General features: G+C 40.1%; 1 protein-coding gene across 2 annotated transcripts in view; it reads left to right on the top strand.

Moving 5' to 3' along the window:
* The window catches only part of SETBP1 (SET binding protein 1), a 247,782-nt gene extending 228,076 nt beyond the window's left edge, over positions 1–19,706 (top strand). For both annotated transcript variants that reach the window (XM_088153063.1, XM_088153064.1), the window contains 2 exons: positions 9,387–9,554; positions 14,088–19,706. In XM_088153063.1, the coding sequence (XP_088009189.1) occupies positions 9,387–9,554; positions 14,088–14,629 (710 nt within the window). In that variant the 3' untranslated portion in view covers positions 14,630–19,706. The remainder of the gene's footprint in view (positions 1–9,386; positions 9,555–14,087) is intronic.
* The last annotated feature ends 2,730 nt before the right edge of the window (positions 19,707–22,436 follow it).

Genomic DNA, 22,436 nt, shown 5'->3' with positions numbered 1-22,436 from the left:
TATCCTGATCATCTCTTAAAAACCCTAGAAGAGGAAAATATCCCTTTCTTGAAGTCAACCAGTGAAAACAGAGGAACCTCATTCATTTCAGTGAGGTAGACTCTGCAGAATCTTCCAGGAGGAAAGTGATCAATTTCCTCATCTCATTTCCATAAGGGATAGGATACGAACTGTATCCTCCAGAAAGGAAACTACCCTGAAGGGTTTGGGGCTACCCAAAACGGGTAAGACTTTTTTAGACTGGCATTCAATTCCTCTTAACAAGAAAAAGAATTAAGTGTCAGATGTGCTGATTTGCCAAAACCATCAGAAAAGGTGAAAGAGAGTGAGGAGGTGCGTGTGACAATGGGTGGTACGTGTCTGTCGGCAAATAGACTCGGTTATGGTCTGCTGCACATCTGATCTTCCGGCACTGGCTCTTCTCTCTGCCGCGCCTTTAAGAAACTGGCCTGTCTTCTAATCTGATTGTGACTTTCAGCTTTATTAAAGAGGGGCATGAACAGACTCTATCAGAGAAGCCGGAGGACATCCTGGAATTGATCATCCTGCAGGAATCACCGCTTGGTGTTTATTAGCTTGGGAGTTCATCTGTTTCTCTTCCCTTTATCCGATCCCTAAGAGACTTCTCCAAGCTATCACTCTTTGTTTGGGTCTTTGGGGTTGCGAGGAGAGATAAAGATGGAGCTAATGATGGCTTTTGCGTTCTCTCCCGCTGGTCCTCCCTCTCTGCCTGCAGCCTTGAGAACAGAGGATAACGGAGATTTCTCTCCCAGAAGGGAGCAAGGGAGCTGTAGCTGATTTTCGTGAAGCTAACATAATTTGTTTAATCCAAGAAAACAAATTATGGACTTCCAGAATATACTCAGATGCAAAAAGGAAAGGAAAGGAAAATGCCTTGCAACCTTTATTACAAAAGCATATTTTCATATGACTTTGGCTTATTAACTCCTACGCAGGTGCATGAGCACCCAACAGGCAGAGGGGAATGACGTGCGCATGATGGCATCTTCATGCGAATGCCATGACTTAGGTTTGTCATAGCAGCATTTGGTGATGATGTCACTGCAGTTTCAGTGGATGTCGTTGTGTAGTTAGTATGTAGATCTGTGTCTCTCCACCTTGGCAACTTGAAGATGTGTGGACTTCAACTCCCAGAATTCCCCAGCCAGCATTTTGCTGGCTGGGGAATTCTGGGAGTTGAAGTCCACACATCTTCAAGTTACCAAGGTTGAGAAACATTGATGTAGATAGTAGATAGATTGGTTCTCTCCTCCTTGAGGTTCTCATTGCTCACAGTTCTAACAGGATGCACATAAATCAAGAGAGCCCCTGAGTCATTCTGAGTTACCATCTCTTCCTTAATACATACGTTGGTTTAGTTTAAATGTTTCACCCCACTGTTGAGTAAGGACCTCTCAAAGCAAATAATAATGGTAATGAAAATAATAGGCATTATTCCAAGGTACAGTAGCTCTTTAAAATCAGAATTTTATAAACTGCAGTGTGGTTATTTAAAATATAATTGCAGAAGGGTGAAAAGAACCAATAAAAAGTCAAGTTAATAGAACCTGCAAGAGGTCTGGAAGAAAGTCAAATCTGAAACCCTTCCCAACTTTATGAGCCTCAGGTGTTCAGGATCGCTGCAAAAGGGTTCCCCTTGTAAACCATAGGACAATATCTGGGCTGTAGACATCCAGAAGGCCAGTAGAGGGCAGTAAAGACATCCAGAAAACTCACTCTTTGCTGCCATCTAGTGATCAACCAGATTTTGCAATCCAGATATGTAAGCAAGCCATAGTTTCATGCTTAGTGCATTCTTGTACTCACCAATAGTGATTTATTTAGCAAAACCATAATTTGTTTAAGCATGTTTTAGTGCCATGTGGAAACCCATCCTATGCTTTAGAGATAAATTCACCCTTAAAGCTCAGGTGTTCCCTTTAGTTTTCCTTGGCATATGTAGGAAGCTGTTGTATTTACGGAAGCATGAAATTTAATGGTTGTGCTATCTATATTTTAAAAGTTAATTTAAAATTATCATGGGAATGAATGTCTTACTTTAAGAAGAATAATTATTTCTCTTTGTTATATTTATAGAATATTAATTCCATCCTCTCCTTTGGGCTACAAAGAAAGATAGAGCTATAAGTGATCCATTTATGGCCAGTCAACTCCATCTTCTCTTTTCAAAAGAAGATTTCCAGGATATCATATTTCTTCCCACTCTTTATTCAAGATAGTAATCAAAATGCAAATAACCTGACCAAGCTAATGTTTTGAGGTGTATTGTGCTGCAAATGAACTGCATAACTAAATTAAAAAGCAAGAGATTGCATAGGAGAGAATAATGCGTGAGTTGACAAGGAGAAGAAAAATCTGTTCAATTTGGAGGAACCAAAACAGTAGAGGGTTTTCTTCAGCAAAAGTTGTGTAAGAGGACTAAGAATGTCCTCAGTGCTATTCAGCGATTGAATAGGTTGTCGGATTTTTAGAATAGATTTGATTGAATCGGTGTAGGATTTTTAGATGAAGATGGGAAGATAGATTATTTTAAAATAAAGGGCTGCATACTGTAGGTGCGATGGGGTAAAACAGAGAAATCGTAGTAATCGTACAACCAGGGGTGGCTGCAGGATATGGTTAAAATGTCAAGATGGCAGCCTCAGTGGTGTGATCAAATCTTCACTAGTTTTTTATGGGTGTTGCATTTGAGCCTGGTCATTTGTCCCTCAGGTGAGAACTCTGGGTTGATTTCTTCAATGTCCATGATATTCACAGGAGTCTTCATCAAAGTTCAAAACTATCAATCACCAGCAAAGCTGAGTAGATTTTAATACAACAGAGACTTATGACTGGTTTAACACTAATATACTGTATTTACCATGTGAGATTTCACAGATACTAACCCACTCGGGCAGTAACAAATTTGTTACAAGGCTCTTTTTCTTGTTTTCGTATTTTCTGCAGGAGACTACCCCTTCATAAAGTTTCAGTGGGTTTTAGTTGTTGCAGGAGAAGGGTTGTTGCACCCCACAGTAATACTCTGGATGTTGAAATGTCTCTGAATTTTTCTAGATGGTTGTTTACAAACTTTTATTGTATGGATTTCGAGCAAAAAAATTGAGGTTGTGTTCTCACAACAGGACTGATCAAGGACTGATCAAGTCAGCCCTCAGATAACTAAGCCCCACATGGTGATAGAACACCATTAAATGGGCTTGGGTTTCCAACACCACTCTGAGACTTCACCTCTGCTTGGGAAGCTAGATGAAAAGGTTGACACTCCATCAAACTTTGCATGCCTGTTGACATAGCACAAATGACTGGTGGAAGTTTGTTTCATCCCAAACAGACCCAGGACCATTTTGGGCTAAAATTAATTTCCTCTAACCTCCCCCTCCCCATATGCACACACACTCGCATAGCTAACCGGGTTGACCTATTTGCACAACATGCCTACACCCTTCTCTTGACCCACTTAAACATGTTGGGCAAACAGTGCCATACATGAAGTCACATAAAGTCACATTTTAAATCATTAAAAAGTGTCCTGAATATAGTCAAAATTGACTGCAGGGAGGGGCATGACCAGCCATGAAAAGATCAAGATGCCTGACCAATGTCTTTGTGAGTTGTAAGTTTGTACATCAGTGGAAGCATTCACACTCATAACATGGTCTCTCTATCTCCTTAGACTGAATCACATAACTCACTAGGCCGTCGTGTGTACATGTGAGATAGTTTTCTCCTGACTCTATTATGTGCACCTAGACATTGTGGTATACAAACCATGATTGAGGACTTGTTCTGTAATGGGATCTCAGCCATGGTGGCCCATTCAGCAAGCTATAGCTTACCATGATGTGTGACTCCAAACTGTGCCTCATCTCTTCTCCCCTTCCCAGTTCTAGCGTTGACTGTTCACCTTTCCTGAGATCATAGTCCCTTTGCAGTTGAATCTGTCTTCAAGCTGCTACTAGGCTTCCCGTTTTGGTCTACCTCTTCTACAGATTCAGATAGTGGGCTAGCTCCATTTGCATAGCATATTTTAGCATTACCCATCCAATTATCTCAAGAGATGATGGACTTCAGCTCCCATGTTTATCAATAGACTTGAGGATCATGGCCCAACACATGGAGAGGGCACTGACTCTCACATTAGACAGATCTTGGGTTACTAGTCCTTAGAACCCAGATAGAAACTTCCCAGCTTCTGAGCAGATCCTCTTCTGCCTTCCAGGAAGTTTTCTTTTCCAGTTAACAGATTTGACAGAGCCTTTTTAAAAAGTTCTTCCTGAGCCAAATCTTGTCTGAGGGTGAAGACAGGCATACAGTCTGAAAGTGCGTTGACAATGGTTTGATTCACATCTGCTACATTCCAGAATCCTTTCTCAGGGTAGAAAATGTGAGTTCAAACCACTTCCAGTACCGTTTACATGAAATATCTGTCTGCACCTTCAGTTTACAACTTGTCAACACCCTTCCTTTGACCAGAATAGTATTCTAAGTTGCCCACTCCTCAGAGCAGGCTGATTGCAACAGGAACAGGCTGACATCAATGTACAACAAGCCTCCTGGGACCTTTTCATGTGTTTGCAATTTCTGCTCAAGGATAACCCTTGGGTTCCCAATTGGGACCCTTTGGGCACAATGTCCACCAGACATCTCTCTTGAAGGATGCTATGTTTTACCTCCCACCAGATTTTACTCTTGCAATAAGAGTATTTTTTTTTTTAATGGGAAGTTAGAATATTGTCCAAAAAAAAAAGTGCCAGCCTTAAGCATAACCTTCATTTCTAAGAATGCTGCTGGGTCTCACATATATTTTGGAGACATTCTTAGAAAGTAGATGATGGAGGGCTGCAGTCCAGTGCTAGGAAAGTGTGTCCCTTTACCCAGGAAAAAGAAACAGAAGCTGAAGTGGTAGCACACAGCCTCATCAGTCTGCCTTGTGACAAATGCATGTTTTGTTGCTGGTCACACTCACCAAGGCAATCATTTTATGAGAGTGCCCATGAATCATAAAATTTCAGGGTTGGGAGGATCTTGGAGATCATATAATCCAACCCCCTCCCCAGTGCAGGAATCTGCCAGTCCAGTATCCCTGCCAGATGGCCATTCAGCCTCTTTTTAAATACTTCCAGTGAAGAAGACTCCACTGCCTCCCAAGTCAATTTGTTCCATGGTTGAACAGCTTTTACTGTACTGGACAAAAAAATTCCAGATACCCAACTGGAATCTACTTCACTGTAATATAAACCCGTTGTTTCTTGGCCTCTCTTCTGGAACAGCTGCTTAACATACGTAGACGTATGAGAGGTCAGGCCAGTTTACCCAGCCTGATAGTTTCCATATGTGTTGGACTACTACAATTCCAATCATGCTGACTGGAGATTACAAGAGTTTCAGGACAACTTGTCTGAAGGACTGCAGTTGAGAAAGGCTGTGTTACTTCAAGGTCTTATTCCTAACTGAGCCCACCTACTCTTCATGATTTATACAGTGCTTGTCTGAAGACCGTCTTCCATGCATTCCCACTTTAAAGAAGTAAAAGAAATCTTCAGTGGATTTCAGTGGGAGCAAAATGGCACAGGGCGTCCAAAGGAATTTCATTGCAGCACTGATGGATATATGTAAAAATGTGCACCCAAAAAAGCATGTGCAGTGTTAGAGAAAGATGCACCAAAGAAAGTAGTTTTTAGGAAAGTTGCAGGTATATGCAGGATCGTATGTTAGTGGTTCTTGAACGTTTTTATATATTTCAGGAATGATAAAGACATTAGAAAACAATTAGAGACAATAGAAAAGAAGACAAAAGACCAGAACATCTCCTCATCAGCAATCATCACTCAAATAAGCAGAGATGACCACCAGGCATTCAATCAAGCAGTAGACAATACCCTAGTCAAGGAACTACCAGAGAAAAAATAAAACAACCCCCCCCTCCACACACACACACACACAACCAACACTGGCGTGCCACAGTATATAAATAGAGAGCAAACCCCATCCCATTCTAGCACTGAAGATGTTACCTAGCCAGGTAATGAAACGTTTGCAAGAAAAGAACCAAGCTCAGAGAACCCCAAGGACTCCACAGTTCAACCCTGAACTACACATATTCGCTTCTATTGATAAAGACATTTCTTCAGTTGCAACAAATTTATTCTTGATAGCTCTCAAGGATAGGGCAAGAACCATTGGGTGGAAGCTTTAGAAAGGGAGATCCAGACTGGAAAGGAGGAGGAATTTCCTGAGTCATTAAGCTTCTTGGGTCGTAGGTCCTTCATCACTGGAGGATTTCAAACAAGAATTGGACAGCCATATATCTGAGATGTTCCGTGGATTCCTGCCCTGCACAGGGGGTTGCAGTACAAGACCTCCAAGGTTGCTTCCAACCCTATGATTCTAAATACAGATTTTCCAGTAGTCTTTTTTTCACACACACAAAAAAAATCAGTAAAGAATTACAGGATTAATAACAGGCAGCTCTACTGGTCCTCCTCAGTGAAAACTGTAAGGATTTGATGTGGATTCTTCTACAAGCTACACCCATGCTCTACCCTTGAGCTGTGGATTTTTCCTCCTTTAGGTTAGCTTCTGAGAGCTAGGGAAAGGGTTAATCTCCCACGGGGTAGCAGTTTCCTATTCTTCCTCTCTGCTTTGATAAATTCTTAACCTGCCACCATCTGGACTGAGCATTTAGGAGGGCGCTGGGTTACGTTCCCAACGAAGGCCAAAGTAAATTAGAAACAAAAGTGAACTCTCAAGGCACAATTCCAGTGGCCCTGTGGAGAGCTAATGATGCGCCAAAGGGTGGGCGAGAGGGTCTTTGAAGTTGCTTGTCAAATTTGTAACAGCTCCCCAGGAGGACAGTGTTCCTCCAAGCTTGGTGTGACCTTGCTAAGCTCTGGAGGTGGCAGCCCAGGGCACACGCCCGCCTCAGCTTCTTCGGAGGGAGCCCAATCAAAATATTGAAAGTATTGACCTCCCCCCCAAGGCAGGGAGCAGCACTTTGCTCTTTGACCTTTGAAGCAGTCTAGGATAGTCAATAAAAATCTGGTGGTTAGATGTTTGGGCCTGCTGCCAATTTTGTGTTGGGAGGATTTTAACCTTGAACCAAAGATCTGAGTAACCACGGCAACAGGAAGTAGGCCTCTGCATCCCACAAGCAGGAATCCATAAATCAGGGGTGCCTAATGCAAACACGGTGTGCAGGTAGAGGTTTCCAGAGGATAAAAATGGCTTGCAAGGGATTCCTTTTAAAAATGGATGACGCGCCCCCCCCCCCCCCGCCCCCGAGACGGCGAAGCACACTTTCGCAGAGACCTAGACAAAGGGGTGTCTTGCAAGGAAGGAAAAAGTTGGGGTTTGGGGGCTTGGTTTGTTGTTTGTTTTTGTTTTTTTAACCCACCCAGCTCAGAAGTTTACAGCTGTTACTTTTTGCAGAGTCTTTTGTACAGGACCTTCAGCCTAATGATCAACAGATGCTAAATCCAGGCACAGTTATCATCATTATCGTATTGTAAAGGGAGAGGCACTTGATCCCTTGTACACTCACATATGTACCCACATGTGCCTCCCCACTGACGTTGTTCCCATCACATCGCACCGTTCCTGATACCGCCATGCTCACTTCTGTGCAATCTGCTTTGTCGTCTGCAGTCCATTTGGGAAAGCCATCCGTCTCAGATCTTGCTCTGCAGGCAAAACCTACTTTTAGGAGGGCCTTTCGAGCTCCCCCAAACAGGGATCTACAGCTGTTCACCCTGGTTTAATTCCTTTTTGCAACATTCTTACCTTTCCTGTCATCCAACCTCAAACCCAAAACCCATTTTTAATATTTGTAAATATCTGTCCTCTCTGCTCTGTTCATTGAAACTTTAACCTGCTCTTGTGCACCGGCTGATGGCAACCATGTTGGAAGCCTGTGACTATAGTAGGACTGCCAGAAGTCAAGGGCCAAAACAGAGGGTACCCTAGCATACTAATTGACCCATTAATTGGTATAACATTTGTGTGATTTGCATAGAATTTGCATCAAACGGTAATCACTTGACCACAACAACCCCAGCTTGCTTCTTTTGCTAGATTTTGGTATTGCTTGCTTTCAGTCATGTATACTCAATACACGCGCGCACGCACACACCTTATTCCACTTATAGAGTAAACATTACAAATATGGCACTGATTTCACTATGAAATATTTGTTGAATAAACATACAATTTCAGCCTCAAAATTGAAGCCATAGTTAAGAAAATTAGCCAAGCAGAAATACAGTGTTCTCAAAAACCAAGAGCGACATGCCAGTGTATTATGGATAATACAACTCAAAGCCCACCAATAAAAGCTCAACATTCAGTAGCTGCCATAAATTACCTTTTGCCCCTTGCATTATTTTCTGAATGCAAAGAACAATCCCAAAGAAACCGTAATAAAGATCTGAGGAGTCTGATGCCACTCTGATTTAATGTTTGATTGTTTTTGCCTTATTGTGGTAGAGGGTCTTACTGGATTTTTTCATGTCAATGTTTAACTGAACATAAATATAGATACATAGACAGACATACCAACACATCAAACACACATTAAGCTTTGAGCTCTGGCAGAAAAATAAATGAATAAGCAGGTACTTAATGCCAACTCTCACTTGGAGGGTCTTGAACAATTCAACAGAACTCCATGCAAAGGAAGCCAGGAGAAAAACAGACGTGTCAAAGCCAAAAATGGAAATCTCCCAGAGTTAAAAGAACAGTTTTCTTCCAAAATTACCCACTGCTTCCCCCACCCAATAAATTAATTTCATCTCAACCATAATCTGTAGTCTCCTACTTCACTGTTAAACCCACTAAGTTTTTTTTCCCCCCCTTATTGAAAATCAGTAGTAGCTATGTGGTGGGGGAAAAAATTGGGTTAAGCATTAGTTCCTGGATCATAAGCTGTATATCTGTGCGCTAGAGAATCCATCAGTTGTGTTACTTGTTTGCTACACAGGTATGTAGGGAACATTCTGCTTTAAAGAAAGTCATTCATCCAAAATGATATTCCTGCCTGTGACTGGGTAACATACAGCTCACAGATCCACATGGAAAACCACCAACAGAGATGCAATTATAATATTTCCTCCTTTTGTTTTAAAAATAGACTTGTGAGGCAATAGTGTGTTGGCTGTGAATCAATGTTTATGTTATATCCTTAGGCAAAATGACTGAAACCCAATTTTTTTTAAAAAAAATCCTAATTCTCACTAGCATGAAACAGCATTATTAGAAGCACATTTGTAAGCAGGGATGCTGGGAAGCCCATTTCAGACTTTTTTAGTATATTTAGCTCAATCTGAGTCACCTGACCATTTTGTAATTATCTTTATCTATCTATTTTCCAGGAATTACCAGTTCCCACCTAAAAGCAGACCAGGCTTTGCTCCATAATAAAAATGATTGCTCTGCTTCTGCTGGAATGACACGTCGGAAACCAGCAGCTCTCAACGGCATTGCAGTGTCTTCGACACCAATCTTATCTCTCTTACCTTCCCCAACAGCAGCAGAAACAGGTAACTATGTCCCCATAGTTCTGCATGTTCCCAACTTTGCTGCCAGAGGCACCTTGAAAAATTCAGACAACTAAGCAGGCGGGTTCTTCCAAAGTCCACGCTATCATTCATCATCCAGGCCCCAAAGGTCAAGAGAAACAAGGCTGGGGATTGGATTTCAAGCGAGACAAATGAAAATCCAAGAGGCCACATGATTAAGAATGGATAACTGCAGTTACTGTCCCATAAGCTGTAAAGTGCATGTTCCCATTTGTGAAAGAGGGGTAAAAATGTTCTTAAATATGACCATGATGTACAATAGTTGGCCACGGGATGCACTACAGGGGACATACTGTAGCTCTAGATTGGATCCTAAGGGAGGCCCCTAGTGTTAGTATGAAGCATTTATTAGGGATGTTCTTGTAAAATTTTTGCCATAGTGTGCCAGTCACAAAAACACCCCCATAATAGAAAGCAAAGAATACACAGGGTTGCACCCACTCACCGTTTTTACTTTCTGTGAATGTCTCTGGAGTTTGCGTATGGCCTAAAGATATGGTTGGAAATACAGGCTATGATTGGAATTGGTGTTTTGCATTGTGGTATGCTGACTTTTATTCATTTCTTTTTATTATGAGAATCTAAGATAATAATATGATGTTGGACAGGGATAACCAAGGAATGTGTAGTGGGCTTAAGATCTGAATGCCGTGTTGGAGGACCGCTACCTAAGAAGCCCAGTACAGTCACCAGAAGTGGGGCTTTTTCAGGAAAAGGGGCTGGGAAAAAGAAAGCTGACGGCAAAAAAAAGCTGAATCTCCCAAAAGTCTGATGGTTATTCAAGGTCACAATAATATAAGTTCAGCTAAAATGTATTCACTTGTTAGGATAAATAGTCAGTTCAAGAGGTCTTCGGCACACTTGATTAATATTTTTAAGATAGTCTGTTAGGAAAATAGAAGAGTTGCCATAAGACAAATTAAGTGCCCAAGTTTAGCCTCCCAAATGCAGGCAGATAATGAATACCGCAAAAAAGAATTATCATCATCATCATCATCCGTGTTGTTGTTGTTGCTGTTGTCATCCTATTTACATCAAGACCAACAATGAAAAAAACTTAAGTAAACAGAAAAGCAACTAGAAAGTCAAATTAGGAACAGTAAGTAATGATCAGAAGATTGCAGAAGAACCAAGTTAATTACATCTGTCTTCCCAAAAGGTGAATAATGACATTGATGACTATCCAACCTCTGCCTGAAACATCTAAAGAAAGCTCACCAGCTTCCTCAATCATTTATTCCAGGACTGAATTGTTCATATAATCAGGGAGCTTTTCCTGACGTTCATCCAGAGTCTGTCTTCCTGAAATCTAAGACTATTAGTCCATGTCTTTCATTCTGAGATGATATCATCTGAGATGATTGTGCCTTCCTTTTGTGTGAAAACTCACCAGCCCTTGAAGAGTTTTATTATACTTCTTCTCGGTCGTCTCTTCTGAAAACCAAATAAATTTCCAGTACCATGATCATCTTTGTTACCCTTCCCTGAATTCACTGTATCAAGGATGTCCTCAAGGTATGGTAAAAAAAAAACATCAAGATGGCAATCACAATGATGCAATTGAAGCTCCACCCATTTTTATGTGCATCACTGATTAAAAATGGCCAGTTGTACTATTGTGGCTGACCTCTTGATTCTTTTTGACCACACCCGATGGACATCCCTCCGCTGTATTATTATATTATTATATTATATAATTATATAATTATAATTATATAATTGCATAATAATATAATTATTATTTTATAATGTAATAATATATATAATTATTATATTATTGTTATATTAATTTATTAACTAATTTATTAAATTTATATAGCCACCCATCCCACATAATGTGATTCTGGGCAACGCACACAATATATGAATAAATATATGCAAAATTTATCAACAAACGAACATTAGAAATATATCCAGCAATAACATTCAAGATCAAATGTTAAAGGATCAAAATTGTTAATGTGGTGGTGAAAAAGGAGGCCTGAAAATTATGCTATGAACAAAACACCTGCCAAAACTTTGACTACGTTCCTCAAAAGTTTTCTTCCTTGTCCCAGTCTCAAAAAATGACTAATTCAGATGTTCACAAGCTGCACATATCAACCCCCATTGGTGGAAATCAGGTAGATTCTCCTGGTGTCTTACAATATTTCTTTTATCCAACCTTTTCTCTTGCCCCCTCCAATCTCAAATTCTTTACTGTTTGTATATAACCAAGAAGATCGTACCACAGTTGAGTCATACTAACAATTGTTGATACCACCCCAAGAACAACAATAGGATAAAACCCAGCCAACATTCCAGCTCCTGAATTATTTCCCCACCAGCAGAATGATTATAACCAGCCCTTATTGAGCACTTTCTGAGGTATCCAGGATCCATAATGCAAACCATCGTGTTATTTATATTAGCCTCTTTGTCAGGTCATAACAATTTCATGTTATCTGAACCATTCCAATTTGTCTGAATCTTTCTTCATCCGTCACGCCCTGCCCTGGATACAGTAGCCAGTGTTAGGTTGGTCCAGTGCAGAATATAACAGAATAGTTACATCTCACGATTTGGACCCTGTAGTTTTGTTCAACATAGATCAAGTAGTGAAATTTCACTTGACTTTTTTGCAGCCTCATCAACTGCTGACTCACCTGCAGCCTGTGATTAATTATTGTTCCCAAACCCTTTTCACATGTATCTTCCCTTTATTTCTGGGCATCTGATTTTCTTTTCCAAAGTGAAGACATTTGCTTTTATCTCTGTTAAATAGTTCATTGTGTTGTTTTCAGCCCTCTTCTTTAATCTGTCATGTTTATTTTGAATTCTATTTGTCTTCTAGGATATTACCACCTACTCAGTTTTGGTTGCCTGAAAATTTGATAACCATTATCTACACCAATAACATCCATGCAGACCTTTCATGGTATCTCCCTTTTTTCCATCAATAAACTTGTTTGCATTTTTTTTAATCTACATTTTCAGGAACTCCAAGTCATCTTGAGTTCCTTTTCTGTAGTTTCTCCAGACATAGAATCCTACTTATAATAGCACTATTAAAAACTTATTTTGAAACCCAAGATGCACATTAAATCTTTCTTAAAATTAACATCTCCTATCTAATGTGGTTACTTTCCATCAAACCATTTCCTGAAATCTTCCCTATTCATGAGAATCAAGCTAAGGGTAACTGATTTCCTTGTGCCTACTTCCATGCTTTATAAGAGAAAACTCTCAGATTTTCTAGAGGTGTTTGTCTCCTAACGGATGTCATGAGAATTAAATTCTCCCATCACAACTACTAGCTTGAAAGATCTACAGTTTGCTTTTGGAAGGTATCATCCACATCTCTCTGGCTAAGTGATCAGAACCAAATGTTCTTGGTAGCACCATCAAATTTAATTCTCTTAGATTTCTGAGCAAGTATTGATGTGCTTAACATCTAATGCAATGTTTCTATTGCATCTTTTCCATCTGAAGGAGTAGTTTTCTTCAGATGCTGTATTCCAGTCGTTCCACTGATAGTGTTTAATCATAATTGACTTTTCAGCCCAAGTATTAGAAAGCATTCCTTCCACCTTTGGATCTTCAGTATATAGAAAAGGCATCAAGATGTGGAACAGGTACCATGCCTAAATGGTTATTTTCAGGAAGGGTGCCTTACAAACTAATGCAGGTTAAAATAAGAGATTATCTTCTGGACCATATTCAGAAATTGATTGCAAACACATCTTCTCCTAGTGTTTACTGCACACACATTAAGAGAGGTCTCCTCAAAGTTCCATTGCTGGGAGAGTCATTTCTAGGGAGGACGAGAGGGAACTGTGTGTTGGGTACCTTCAGTTTTGGAATGTGTTCTCCTGGAGGCCAGAGTGGGGCCAGATTGAAGACCTGGCTTCTGTTAATGTCATTACCATTATTACTGTGTGTTTAAATTATTATTAGGCTTCTTTGCTGGGCAGGGTGGAGGGGATATTACCATTTGACCTTGCGTAATTTATGGATTGTATACTGATGTGAAATCTTGTGTAGTGTGGCAGGCTGTAAATATTTTAAATGAATCTGATATAAACAAATTAACCTTAAGACTCACAAAATGTTTTTCTCTAAGGAAGGGAAAAAGGTCTGTTTGGATTACAAAAACTCATTCCTTCTAAAGAAGTTGAACTCCACAATGTTAGAAAATAAAAACGGAATTTCTTTGTAAGGTTCTCCCTCTTTTAAGTCATGAATTGAGTCAGCGTCCTAAGATAGAATTAATGGCAAATGGGCAAGTATCAATGACTCTTATTTCAGGAGTATCTTCTTAATAATTCTGAAATCCTCTCTTTTCCATTTTTCATGCCATTTCCCATCTGTCAACCATTACTCATGATTTTCAGCTTAAGTAAATGTTTACATTGGCCAGCATTAATCATAATTCAGCAGGTATTTTGCAGGGTGGCATGTTCCCATTTCAGTCGACTCTGACTTGGAATATCTCTGTTGTCTTGTCTTCTCCAGCCAGCTCACCCCTCAAGAAAAGATTCAAGCGCTGTGAAATCGAAGCAATCCAGTGCGAGGTACGCAAGATGTGCAACTACACCAAGATTCTCTCCACAAAGAAGAATCTGGACCACGTCAACAAAATCCTGAAAGCCAAACGGCTGCAGAGACAATCAAAGACGGGGAATAATTTTGTAAAGAAGAGGCGAGGCCGTCCTCGGAAAAAGCCCCCCTCATTTGATGAGGACTCCAGAGACCAAATGCCTGTGTTGGAGAAATGTGTTGACCTGCCTTGCAAACGAGGTCAGAGACTTCTCTTGAACTCTTTGATGTTGGAACAAGCAAGTAGTCAAGACCCAATAGCAGCCACCATCGAGGCGGTGGTGCACATGGCCCGAGAAACACCCCAGGCTCCCCTCGTACCAGTCCCTCCTTCACAGACGCCAAGAGTTGGAAAGCGAAAAAACAAGTCACAGCAACATCCAGAGGAAGAGGAGGACGAAGTGAAAGGGAAAAGGCACCGAAAAAATAGAGGAAGTGAGAATGAACACCTTCCCTAGTATCAGAGATGGCCAATTAGAGACAGAGCTGGAATTCTCATGCATTTCAGCCAATAGGCCAGAGTGGACAACTCTGATCCACATCTTCTACAGCATCAGATTTGCTCTGTATTTGAGTAGCACAGCAGCCATGAAGAATCCAGATGAAATTGATCACTCATCATCATCATCATTACAATAAGAACTCAACTGTGATAGAAGCCCCTTGGTTAATAACAGGGGAGGGGGTACAGAAGAAGTTCTTCAAACTTACTGAGTTTTGCTTTTTTGTTGTTGTTGTTCAGACAAGTCGCCATTGTTCTTGTGTCTCCAAAAGTCCCTAGATGGTAAGAGAACGTGGCATCTTTACCAGTATGGTCAATAACTTTCTCAAGAGAGGTTCTTGCCCCTTTTTTGGTAGATATATTGCAGAAGGAAAATCACCAGCAGCGTTTCTGGTCACTGCTGTGACAGTGAAGGGGGGAAGATGTCCTTAATAGGTATCTCCTTGCCTCACAGCTATTAAGTCACAAGAGCTCTTTCCAGGAACCAAGATGCCAACACTCCATCTGAAAATCGCATCCCTTTTTTCAAAAAAAATAATAATGTAAACTCTTCAACTGTGCTTTTCATTTTTAAAAAGGTTTCATACTTTTATTGGGTTTGGGATTGTTAAAAGAAAATTTTGCCAGGCGGATGGCAACCAAACTTAACCCTAACCAAATCTTTAGAGATCTTTGCCACTAATTCTGAATAGTATGTATTTCCTCTCCTCCATAGATTGCCCATTGAAAACGAAATTGGTTTCAAAACGAGTAATATAGGCAAGATGAGTTGAGCTTTATTCAACTGAGGAATCCAACCCCACCCTAGAAAATAAGGAATCACATAGAATAGGAAAAGGGGTCATTTCAGACTTTGAGAGCTTGCTGTGGTCTCTCTCTCACAAAATTGCTGCCGAGAGGATTGCACGTTCACAAAATGGGTGCCATTGCTTGTTGTTTCATTTGAAAACTAAATTCAGCTTTTTATCGTCCCAATTAAGCGCTTCGATGGTCCAGTTGCTGGTAGAAACAATGCTTCTCCAGCAGCCTCAGTTTGTTCGTAGAGTTGGGGAAAATGGGGACCTACCATTTTCTTGGTGGCTTCAAAAGAGTCAAGATGGCAGTTGCCACTGTGCGATAGAAGCCCTGCTCTTCTGTATGGGCACACAACCTCAGAATGCATACACAAAAGGGGCAGATCCATGATTGTGACCATCATCTTGGTTCCTTTGATTCACCTGCGAACGCCCTTGTAAACTACCAGCAAAAAACAGGAACGGACAAGTGATGCTCCTTTCAAGAGGCAAGGAATCCTGAACGGATCCAAGCCGGAAAAATAGAGGTTACTCAAGGCAAATTCATGGGAAATGGGAGAAACATTACTGGAAGTTTGTGCCCAATGCTGGTTTGTTTCTCAATACAGTAAAAACAGGAAAAGCCATTTTGAAGTAATAATTCACTGGAAAATCCAACAGATGAAAACAGTGTAATTTCTCAACACGCAACTTCGAAACAAAAATGTTAAAATGACCAAGTGTTCTTATCTAAAAAATAATGTTAAAAATCTAGATGTTCAAAGCATAGTATCTGAATGAATGCCACTTTGGAGACCTTTTCTTCCAAGATGTGGTTGCCTTAATAAATTGAAAAATATTCGGGGTGGGGGTGTTGTTTTGTTTTGTATATAATGTAATTATAAAGAAGAAGGGAGAAATCAAATCTGCATGGACCTAAACGTTTACGTGACAAATTGTCTTTTTGTCATTTCCAATTGACCAGACTAAATACAAATCTTCCTGTTCACCATTTTGTTTGCTTCTGTTTCTGAAGCAAATTTGTATCACCAAATCAGTAAATTGTTTCTGTTTTGCTTAAAGCAGCATATTTTATACTATTATTTCATGGCATTAATAATCGTTCCTAGATAAGAAAAGAAAAAAGAAAAGGCAATTGTTGATAACTTCCTTTCCTTTCCCCCGTTAATTTCATTTTATTGGAAACAACCAAGCATGGCATAATATATGCAATAAGGTCAGAGTGAAGAAGAAATTAGAGACAAAAAATAAAATAAAATAAAATAACTCAAAGCAATTGCTGAGTCTGGATTCAGTGTGGGGATAACATCTTAGGAATATTTAGATCCTAAAATTCTGCTTCTAAGAATTCAATAAAGAAATAAATAAGGAGTTCTCGGTAACCATTACACTGTTCCTAAGATTATTTCTCTGTTTTGGAGCAGAAAACTATATCTTTGCAGCCACTAACAAAGCCCCCTTATAGCAGAGAGATCCTATTTTTGATCAGAGATGATGCCTCTCAAGGCTACAAGGCCCAAAGGGGATGAAATCGGAACAAAAACTAAAACAAATCTCATTCCATTAAAATGTCTTGTTGAGTCCCATTAAACAAATGCAGTTAATGTAATTATTCCCTATATGATTACTCATTTTCCCCTGTGGTTACACTTTTTTTTAAAAAAGTCATAGCAACTTTTGGAAGAGTTTTGGGGGCTGTGCTGAAAGCAGGGAGGTCCCCTTGGTCTCACATTGTGAATTTCTCTCTTAAAATGTCAGGGAAAACATCCTGCACCAAGCAGAGAGTGGATTGGCTGACTTCAAAGGCTCCTTCTGCCTCTGTGGTTGTAAGTGATGAAATGTTCTACAGCCATAGGCCAACCCAGCTTTCGCTGCCCGTTCTGATAACTATTAGTCTCTTCCCAGGGGGGTGCACATGCCAAATGCTACTGGTGTGTCTGTTCCATCCATGCTGTGATTTGGGAAAAATGTTCATAGCCTTTCAGGGACATGTTTCAGCAGCCCTGGCACAGTCAACATCTGTGTTTTCATTCCCATGTTACCATAATCCGTGCAAATTTGGAGCAAAGCCAAACTCCAGCTTCCGCTTCTTTGTCAGGGGACTAGCATTTCATAGCATAGTTTTCCCTACATGGATGCTACTAAAATGGGTGTCATGTATCTCAGAAATGGTGTGCTTTGTCTTTGGTGAGATTGATTGATTGATTGATTGATTGATTGATTGATTGAGGTCGCACCCCACCTTTGGGCCAAAGAAAATTGATGCTAACAAAACAATAGTAAAGATAATTAAATTAAAACAAGAGGACAAGTCAAAACCTATAATATGCTAGAGCAATTGTAAACATAACACCTAAGCAATTTAATAAAGACCAAGAACAGGAAGACAAACATCTACAAATTCTTTTGAGAAGTTGATAGATGAGGTTGCAAGGACAGTTAAAGTGCCCTCATCTACTTTGTGGGTCTTGTCTTGGCACAAGCCAGCACAGATTGTGACCCTTCAGGCAATACCATTTCAGATTATCAACTCCCTGTTGGAAAGAATGACTGTAGCATATATAGGTGAAAGCCACCATTTTCATTATGGGCCTCAAAGTACAGTACAATTCTCTCCATCTTTGAATTCATTGGTTTCTTGAAAGCCATTTTAACAAGACGCTTTTCTTTTTTCTTTTCTTTTCTTCTTTTTGTTCCAATGAAAAGATTAACTCTTCAGTAGCAGAATGGAATCTCTAACCTGAGCGATTTTGAAGTTGAGGAGACATACAGCTTTCTTGTGATTTTGATCACCACCAAAGGTCTTCTCAAGCCAAATTTGTTTCTTTCATCAACATTTAATGGATGAATTATGTCTGATACCTCATTGCACATATGTGCCCATAGATACACTTGTAATTTATTCTCCTGACAACTATAGACATCTTCAATGACTTCATTACATATTGGTAAAGGATTGTTAAGTCATTGGAGTGGCCAGAGCCTTGCTTCTCTCAAAACTTCACAATTTATACATGTAAAAATATTCCACATCAGTCCCTATCAGAGATGCATTGAAGTTAGATTTCTGCATCCCTTCCAACTTCAGAATTGCAAAAAAGTGCATTTGAGGACCTGATGAATAGAAGGGGCCAGTTGTATTTTATCTCTGCAGAACATGTAAAACGATCACAATTATTATAAATCATTGAGACTCAGCAGTTAAAACTCTGTTCTCCAAAAAAAGGATAAATGAACACATAATGCAAAAATAAAGCTGTATTTTCAGGTACACCTAGAAGTAAACCTCCAGGAACCCAGTGAGCAATACAGGAAGGGAAATTGGATCACAAAGGTCCGTTCCTGTTTTTGAGCCAATTCTCAATGGCAAGACATCTTCGTAAAATTTCAGACTTTGCAAGAAACATCCTAACCATTTTAACCTAGAGACACCACAGGACAGGTGAAATGACAAAGTCCTCACTGTAATATGTATAATGCCCCATTCAGATTTCATAAAAAACAAAACGAGAGAGTGGAAGCTTTATATCCTGAAATAATCATGGAGCCATTTTGAAGCCAATGCCTTTTATTTGGTCACCCAGAAGATTTTTTTCCAAAAGTCAGCTTTCCAGGGATTTGTTTTCTAAAAAGATGTCCAAATAAGATATATAACAAAATGAGGCAATGCCGTGGCTCATATTTGGTATTTTGACGGAAGTTTGGCATATGTGCTAATTAATCAGCCTTGAGAAGAGCAAAATCAGGAGGTGTACATGGTCTAAGAGCAAACCAGAATTGTGAAGTGGCAAAACAATGTGTGTTTTCCATGTCATCAGTATGACTGTTACAAAGCCATGGACAGAATCACAATAAAACAAAACACTAAATATAGATTGCTATGGAATTCATTTGGGGGTAGATGGTTACCAATGTCATGGCCAAACATGTTCGGCTAGTTAAGAGTCAGCTTTGGAAACCCAGCCATTGCTTCAGCATGATATCATGATACCTGTATCATGCCATCCTACTAAGCCATAATATGGTTTATTTCTTTTGCCACAGTTTCACGAGAATGCAGGAACGGTGTTTTGTAATCCGACTTTAGGGTTCAGCATTCTGAGTCAGTAATGAGCTTTTAAAAATGCAAGTACAGAGACCCAAAAAAAATCCATTTATTGAGAACATTGAGCACCTAGACCAGTGTTGTCCAAACGTGGCCACTTTAAGATGAGTGGACTTCAACTCCCAGAATTCCCCAGCCAGCCCTGCTGGCTGGGGAATTCTGGGAGTTGAAGTCCATTCATCTTAAAGTGGCCACATTTGGACAACACTGACCTAGATGATTGAGCTGAAGTTAAATTCACCAAACTCAAAGAGTATTTCATATAGGGACTCAGTAAGGAGATTACGGTGTACATTTCCTTCTCTCTGCCCAGATCTCCTTCAGCTGAGCTGGACACTAGTGTTCCTAGGAAGCACGGATACCGGTGGAAAAGGAATACATGAAATAGTCCTTCAGTGTTACAGACTCAAGCCCCCTTATGAACATCTTTCCGAAGAAGGAGCAGGGGATTTAAGGCCCAGTAGAACTCCACCTTGGTATAGAAGCTGCTTGAATATATACAATGTGCCCCCACTCTTCTTTTGGGCCCTTTATGATGAACGTCTCAACAGAGACATGACATTTCCCTCTGAAGCTGTCGGAGGGATGCTCAATTGCGGCTTTTTGAAAAAACGAAATTAGAATAAGCACATGTTCTTCCAGTGAAAGCATTCCCCCCCCCAAAAAAATTATGCAGCTTGTTTTTGCTAACGTGAGTTGCGGTACATTTTCAGTCCAGTTGTCTCCCCCACTCCAACATTTAAATGCAGACTTAGCTGAATGGCACCCCCAGTTGCCAGATGATTTCCCTGGCCCGCCTGCTTGTCACAAATTATTTGAAAGTGTTGTGTCCGCTCCGTATTGACTTCCCTCCATTCAGAAGGGTTAACTGCAAGCACAGCAAACTTTTGAATTGGGTTGTTAACCAGCCAAGCAAATATATTGGAAATATTAATAAAACCCTACCAACGTATTACTAAAACAAGCAAAAATGTTTAGAAGCTCCTGAGCCCATCCCCACCTCCCTGGCTTTCAAATGGGGGGAAAAAAAAATACAATTAAGGAAAAGAGATTTGTTAACGTGGGGAAAAAAATTATACAAAACCATGTTGATTGGTTATTTTTTTTAAGTGCTGTTTCTTAAATAATAATACTAAATGCACACAAAGTGTTAAATATGTATATACTGTATTTCAAAAACTAAAAAAAAAAAAAGATCCTACAAAATGAACGGGGCACAAGATTGTTCTGCAAGTCGTGCTGGCTACTTTTTAGTTTGTAAGTGGTTTTTAAAAGCCTTTTTTAACGTGTAATTTGCATGTTCTACTTTGATTGTATGTAAACATATTTTAGAGCAAAAATGTATTTGTATTTTATTGAATATAGAGGCAAGACAAAAAAAAACTTGTACATTTGTTTGAAATGTTCTTTTTGTAACGGTTTTTATTCATGAAGCATTTTTGTACATTTAAAAAAAAATGGATACGGACTTGTTGTTATTTGAAGGTTAGGTACATCTGGCATGCTAAAATGTCATGCTTTTTTCATAATTTTAGATGTTGGTTTTTAAACATTTTTTTCTAAAAGGGAGCTCCAGTCTTCGCTACCAAATCAGGTTAGCACAGTATAGAGCACTTAACTATTAAAAGGAAAAAGAAAAAAAGAAAAAAAGTTAATCCTATTCATATGTTATTCATTGTGTGAAATTAAAGGAATTCAAATCAGTCTATGAGTTGTGAATTCCTTTGTCTTATGTTCCATCTGGTTCGCATCAGTTTAATAGCTCTGACGGTACAAATGCATATGTTCACCACGTCTTTTTTGTGGTCGTGGGTAAATCTGGTCTTCGGTTCTTTCCTTTTCTCTTTGGGTCCTAAGAAAATGAAACGTTTCTGGGGAGAGAAGAAAGGGTAGCCTGATCCTCTTTTTTCAAGAACTGTGGCAAAACCCAGATTAGGAGAAAGAGGCAGAAAGAGTCCTTCGCTGCTGCTCTCCCGTCACTGATGCTTCTCTCGGCTCCCCCACCAGCAGGGGCTGGTTTTTCTTACTCATTTGCAGCACTTCCACCCTACCTTAGAGGAGCTCCTGCAAAACCAGCAACAAAGCAATGGTTACACACAAGGTCCCAAATTCAGAGGCACAGCACGAAAGGAAGTAGGATGAAGAGGGAAGAAAAGAACTCAAAAGACCAGTTATGAAATGGTACTTGTGGGAACTAGGTGGGAGTTTAATTCACAGAGATCCCATGTTTGCTGGTCACTCATTGGTCTCTGGCCTCAGCTGCAGTTCGGTGTCATGGTTATTAACATGGATAGTTTAAAAGGGGGTTGAAAGGGCAGATTATTGGAAGCTTCAGACTAAGTCTGAAGACCCCCAGTTAGACTGAACGAGCAGGTTCTGTTGCTAAATGAGTGTCAGAGAGAGGGGAACCCAGTGCTTGCTTAGCAACCAGACATGAGACAGACATCGATATTATCCCTTGATATTTGCAAACTTCTGCCTGCCTGCACCATTGCAGGTGAAGCCATCTTGTTACTACAGCTAGTCCTCGCGTAACAACCACAATTGGGACCGGCAACTCTGTCACTAAGTGATGCAGTCATTAAGCAAGGCATCACATGACCACGGACTTAAAACCTCACTTCCACCGTGGTTGCTAAGTGCATCACCTGCGGCTGTTAAGCAAGACATCACGTGACCGCGACTTGCAATTTTACTGCCAGCTTCTCCATTGGCTCTGCTTGTCAGAAGCCAGTTACAAAGCACCCGAATCTCGATCACCTGACCATGGGGATGCTGCAACAGTCCTAAGTTACTTTTTTCAGCGCCGTCGTAAGTTTGAACAGTCACTAAACAGGCCAGTTGTTAAGCGAGGACTACCTGTA

The sequence above is a fragment of the Python bivittatus genome, unplaced genomic scaffold (assembly GCF_059951505.1).
Source record: "Python bivittatus isolate LINGU-HERP-01145 unplaced genomic scaffold, Pbiv_v1 ctg000570_np1212, whole genome shotgun sequence".
NCBI classification, from domain to species: domain Eukaryota; kingdom Metazoa; phylum Chordata; class Lepidosauria; order Squamata; family Pythonidae; genus Python; species Python bivittatus.
Note: the sequence above shows the minus strand (reverse complement) of the source record. Positions and strands in the feature narration are given on the sequence as shown.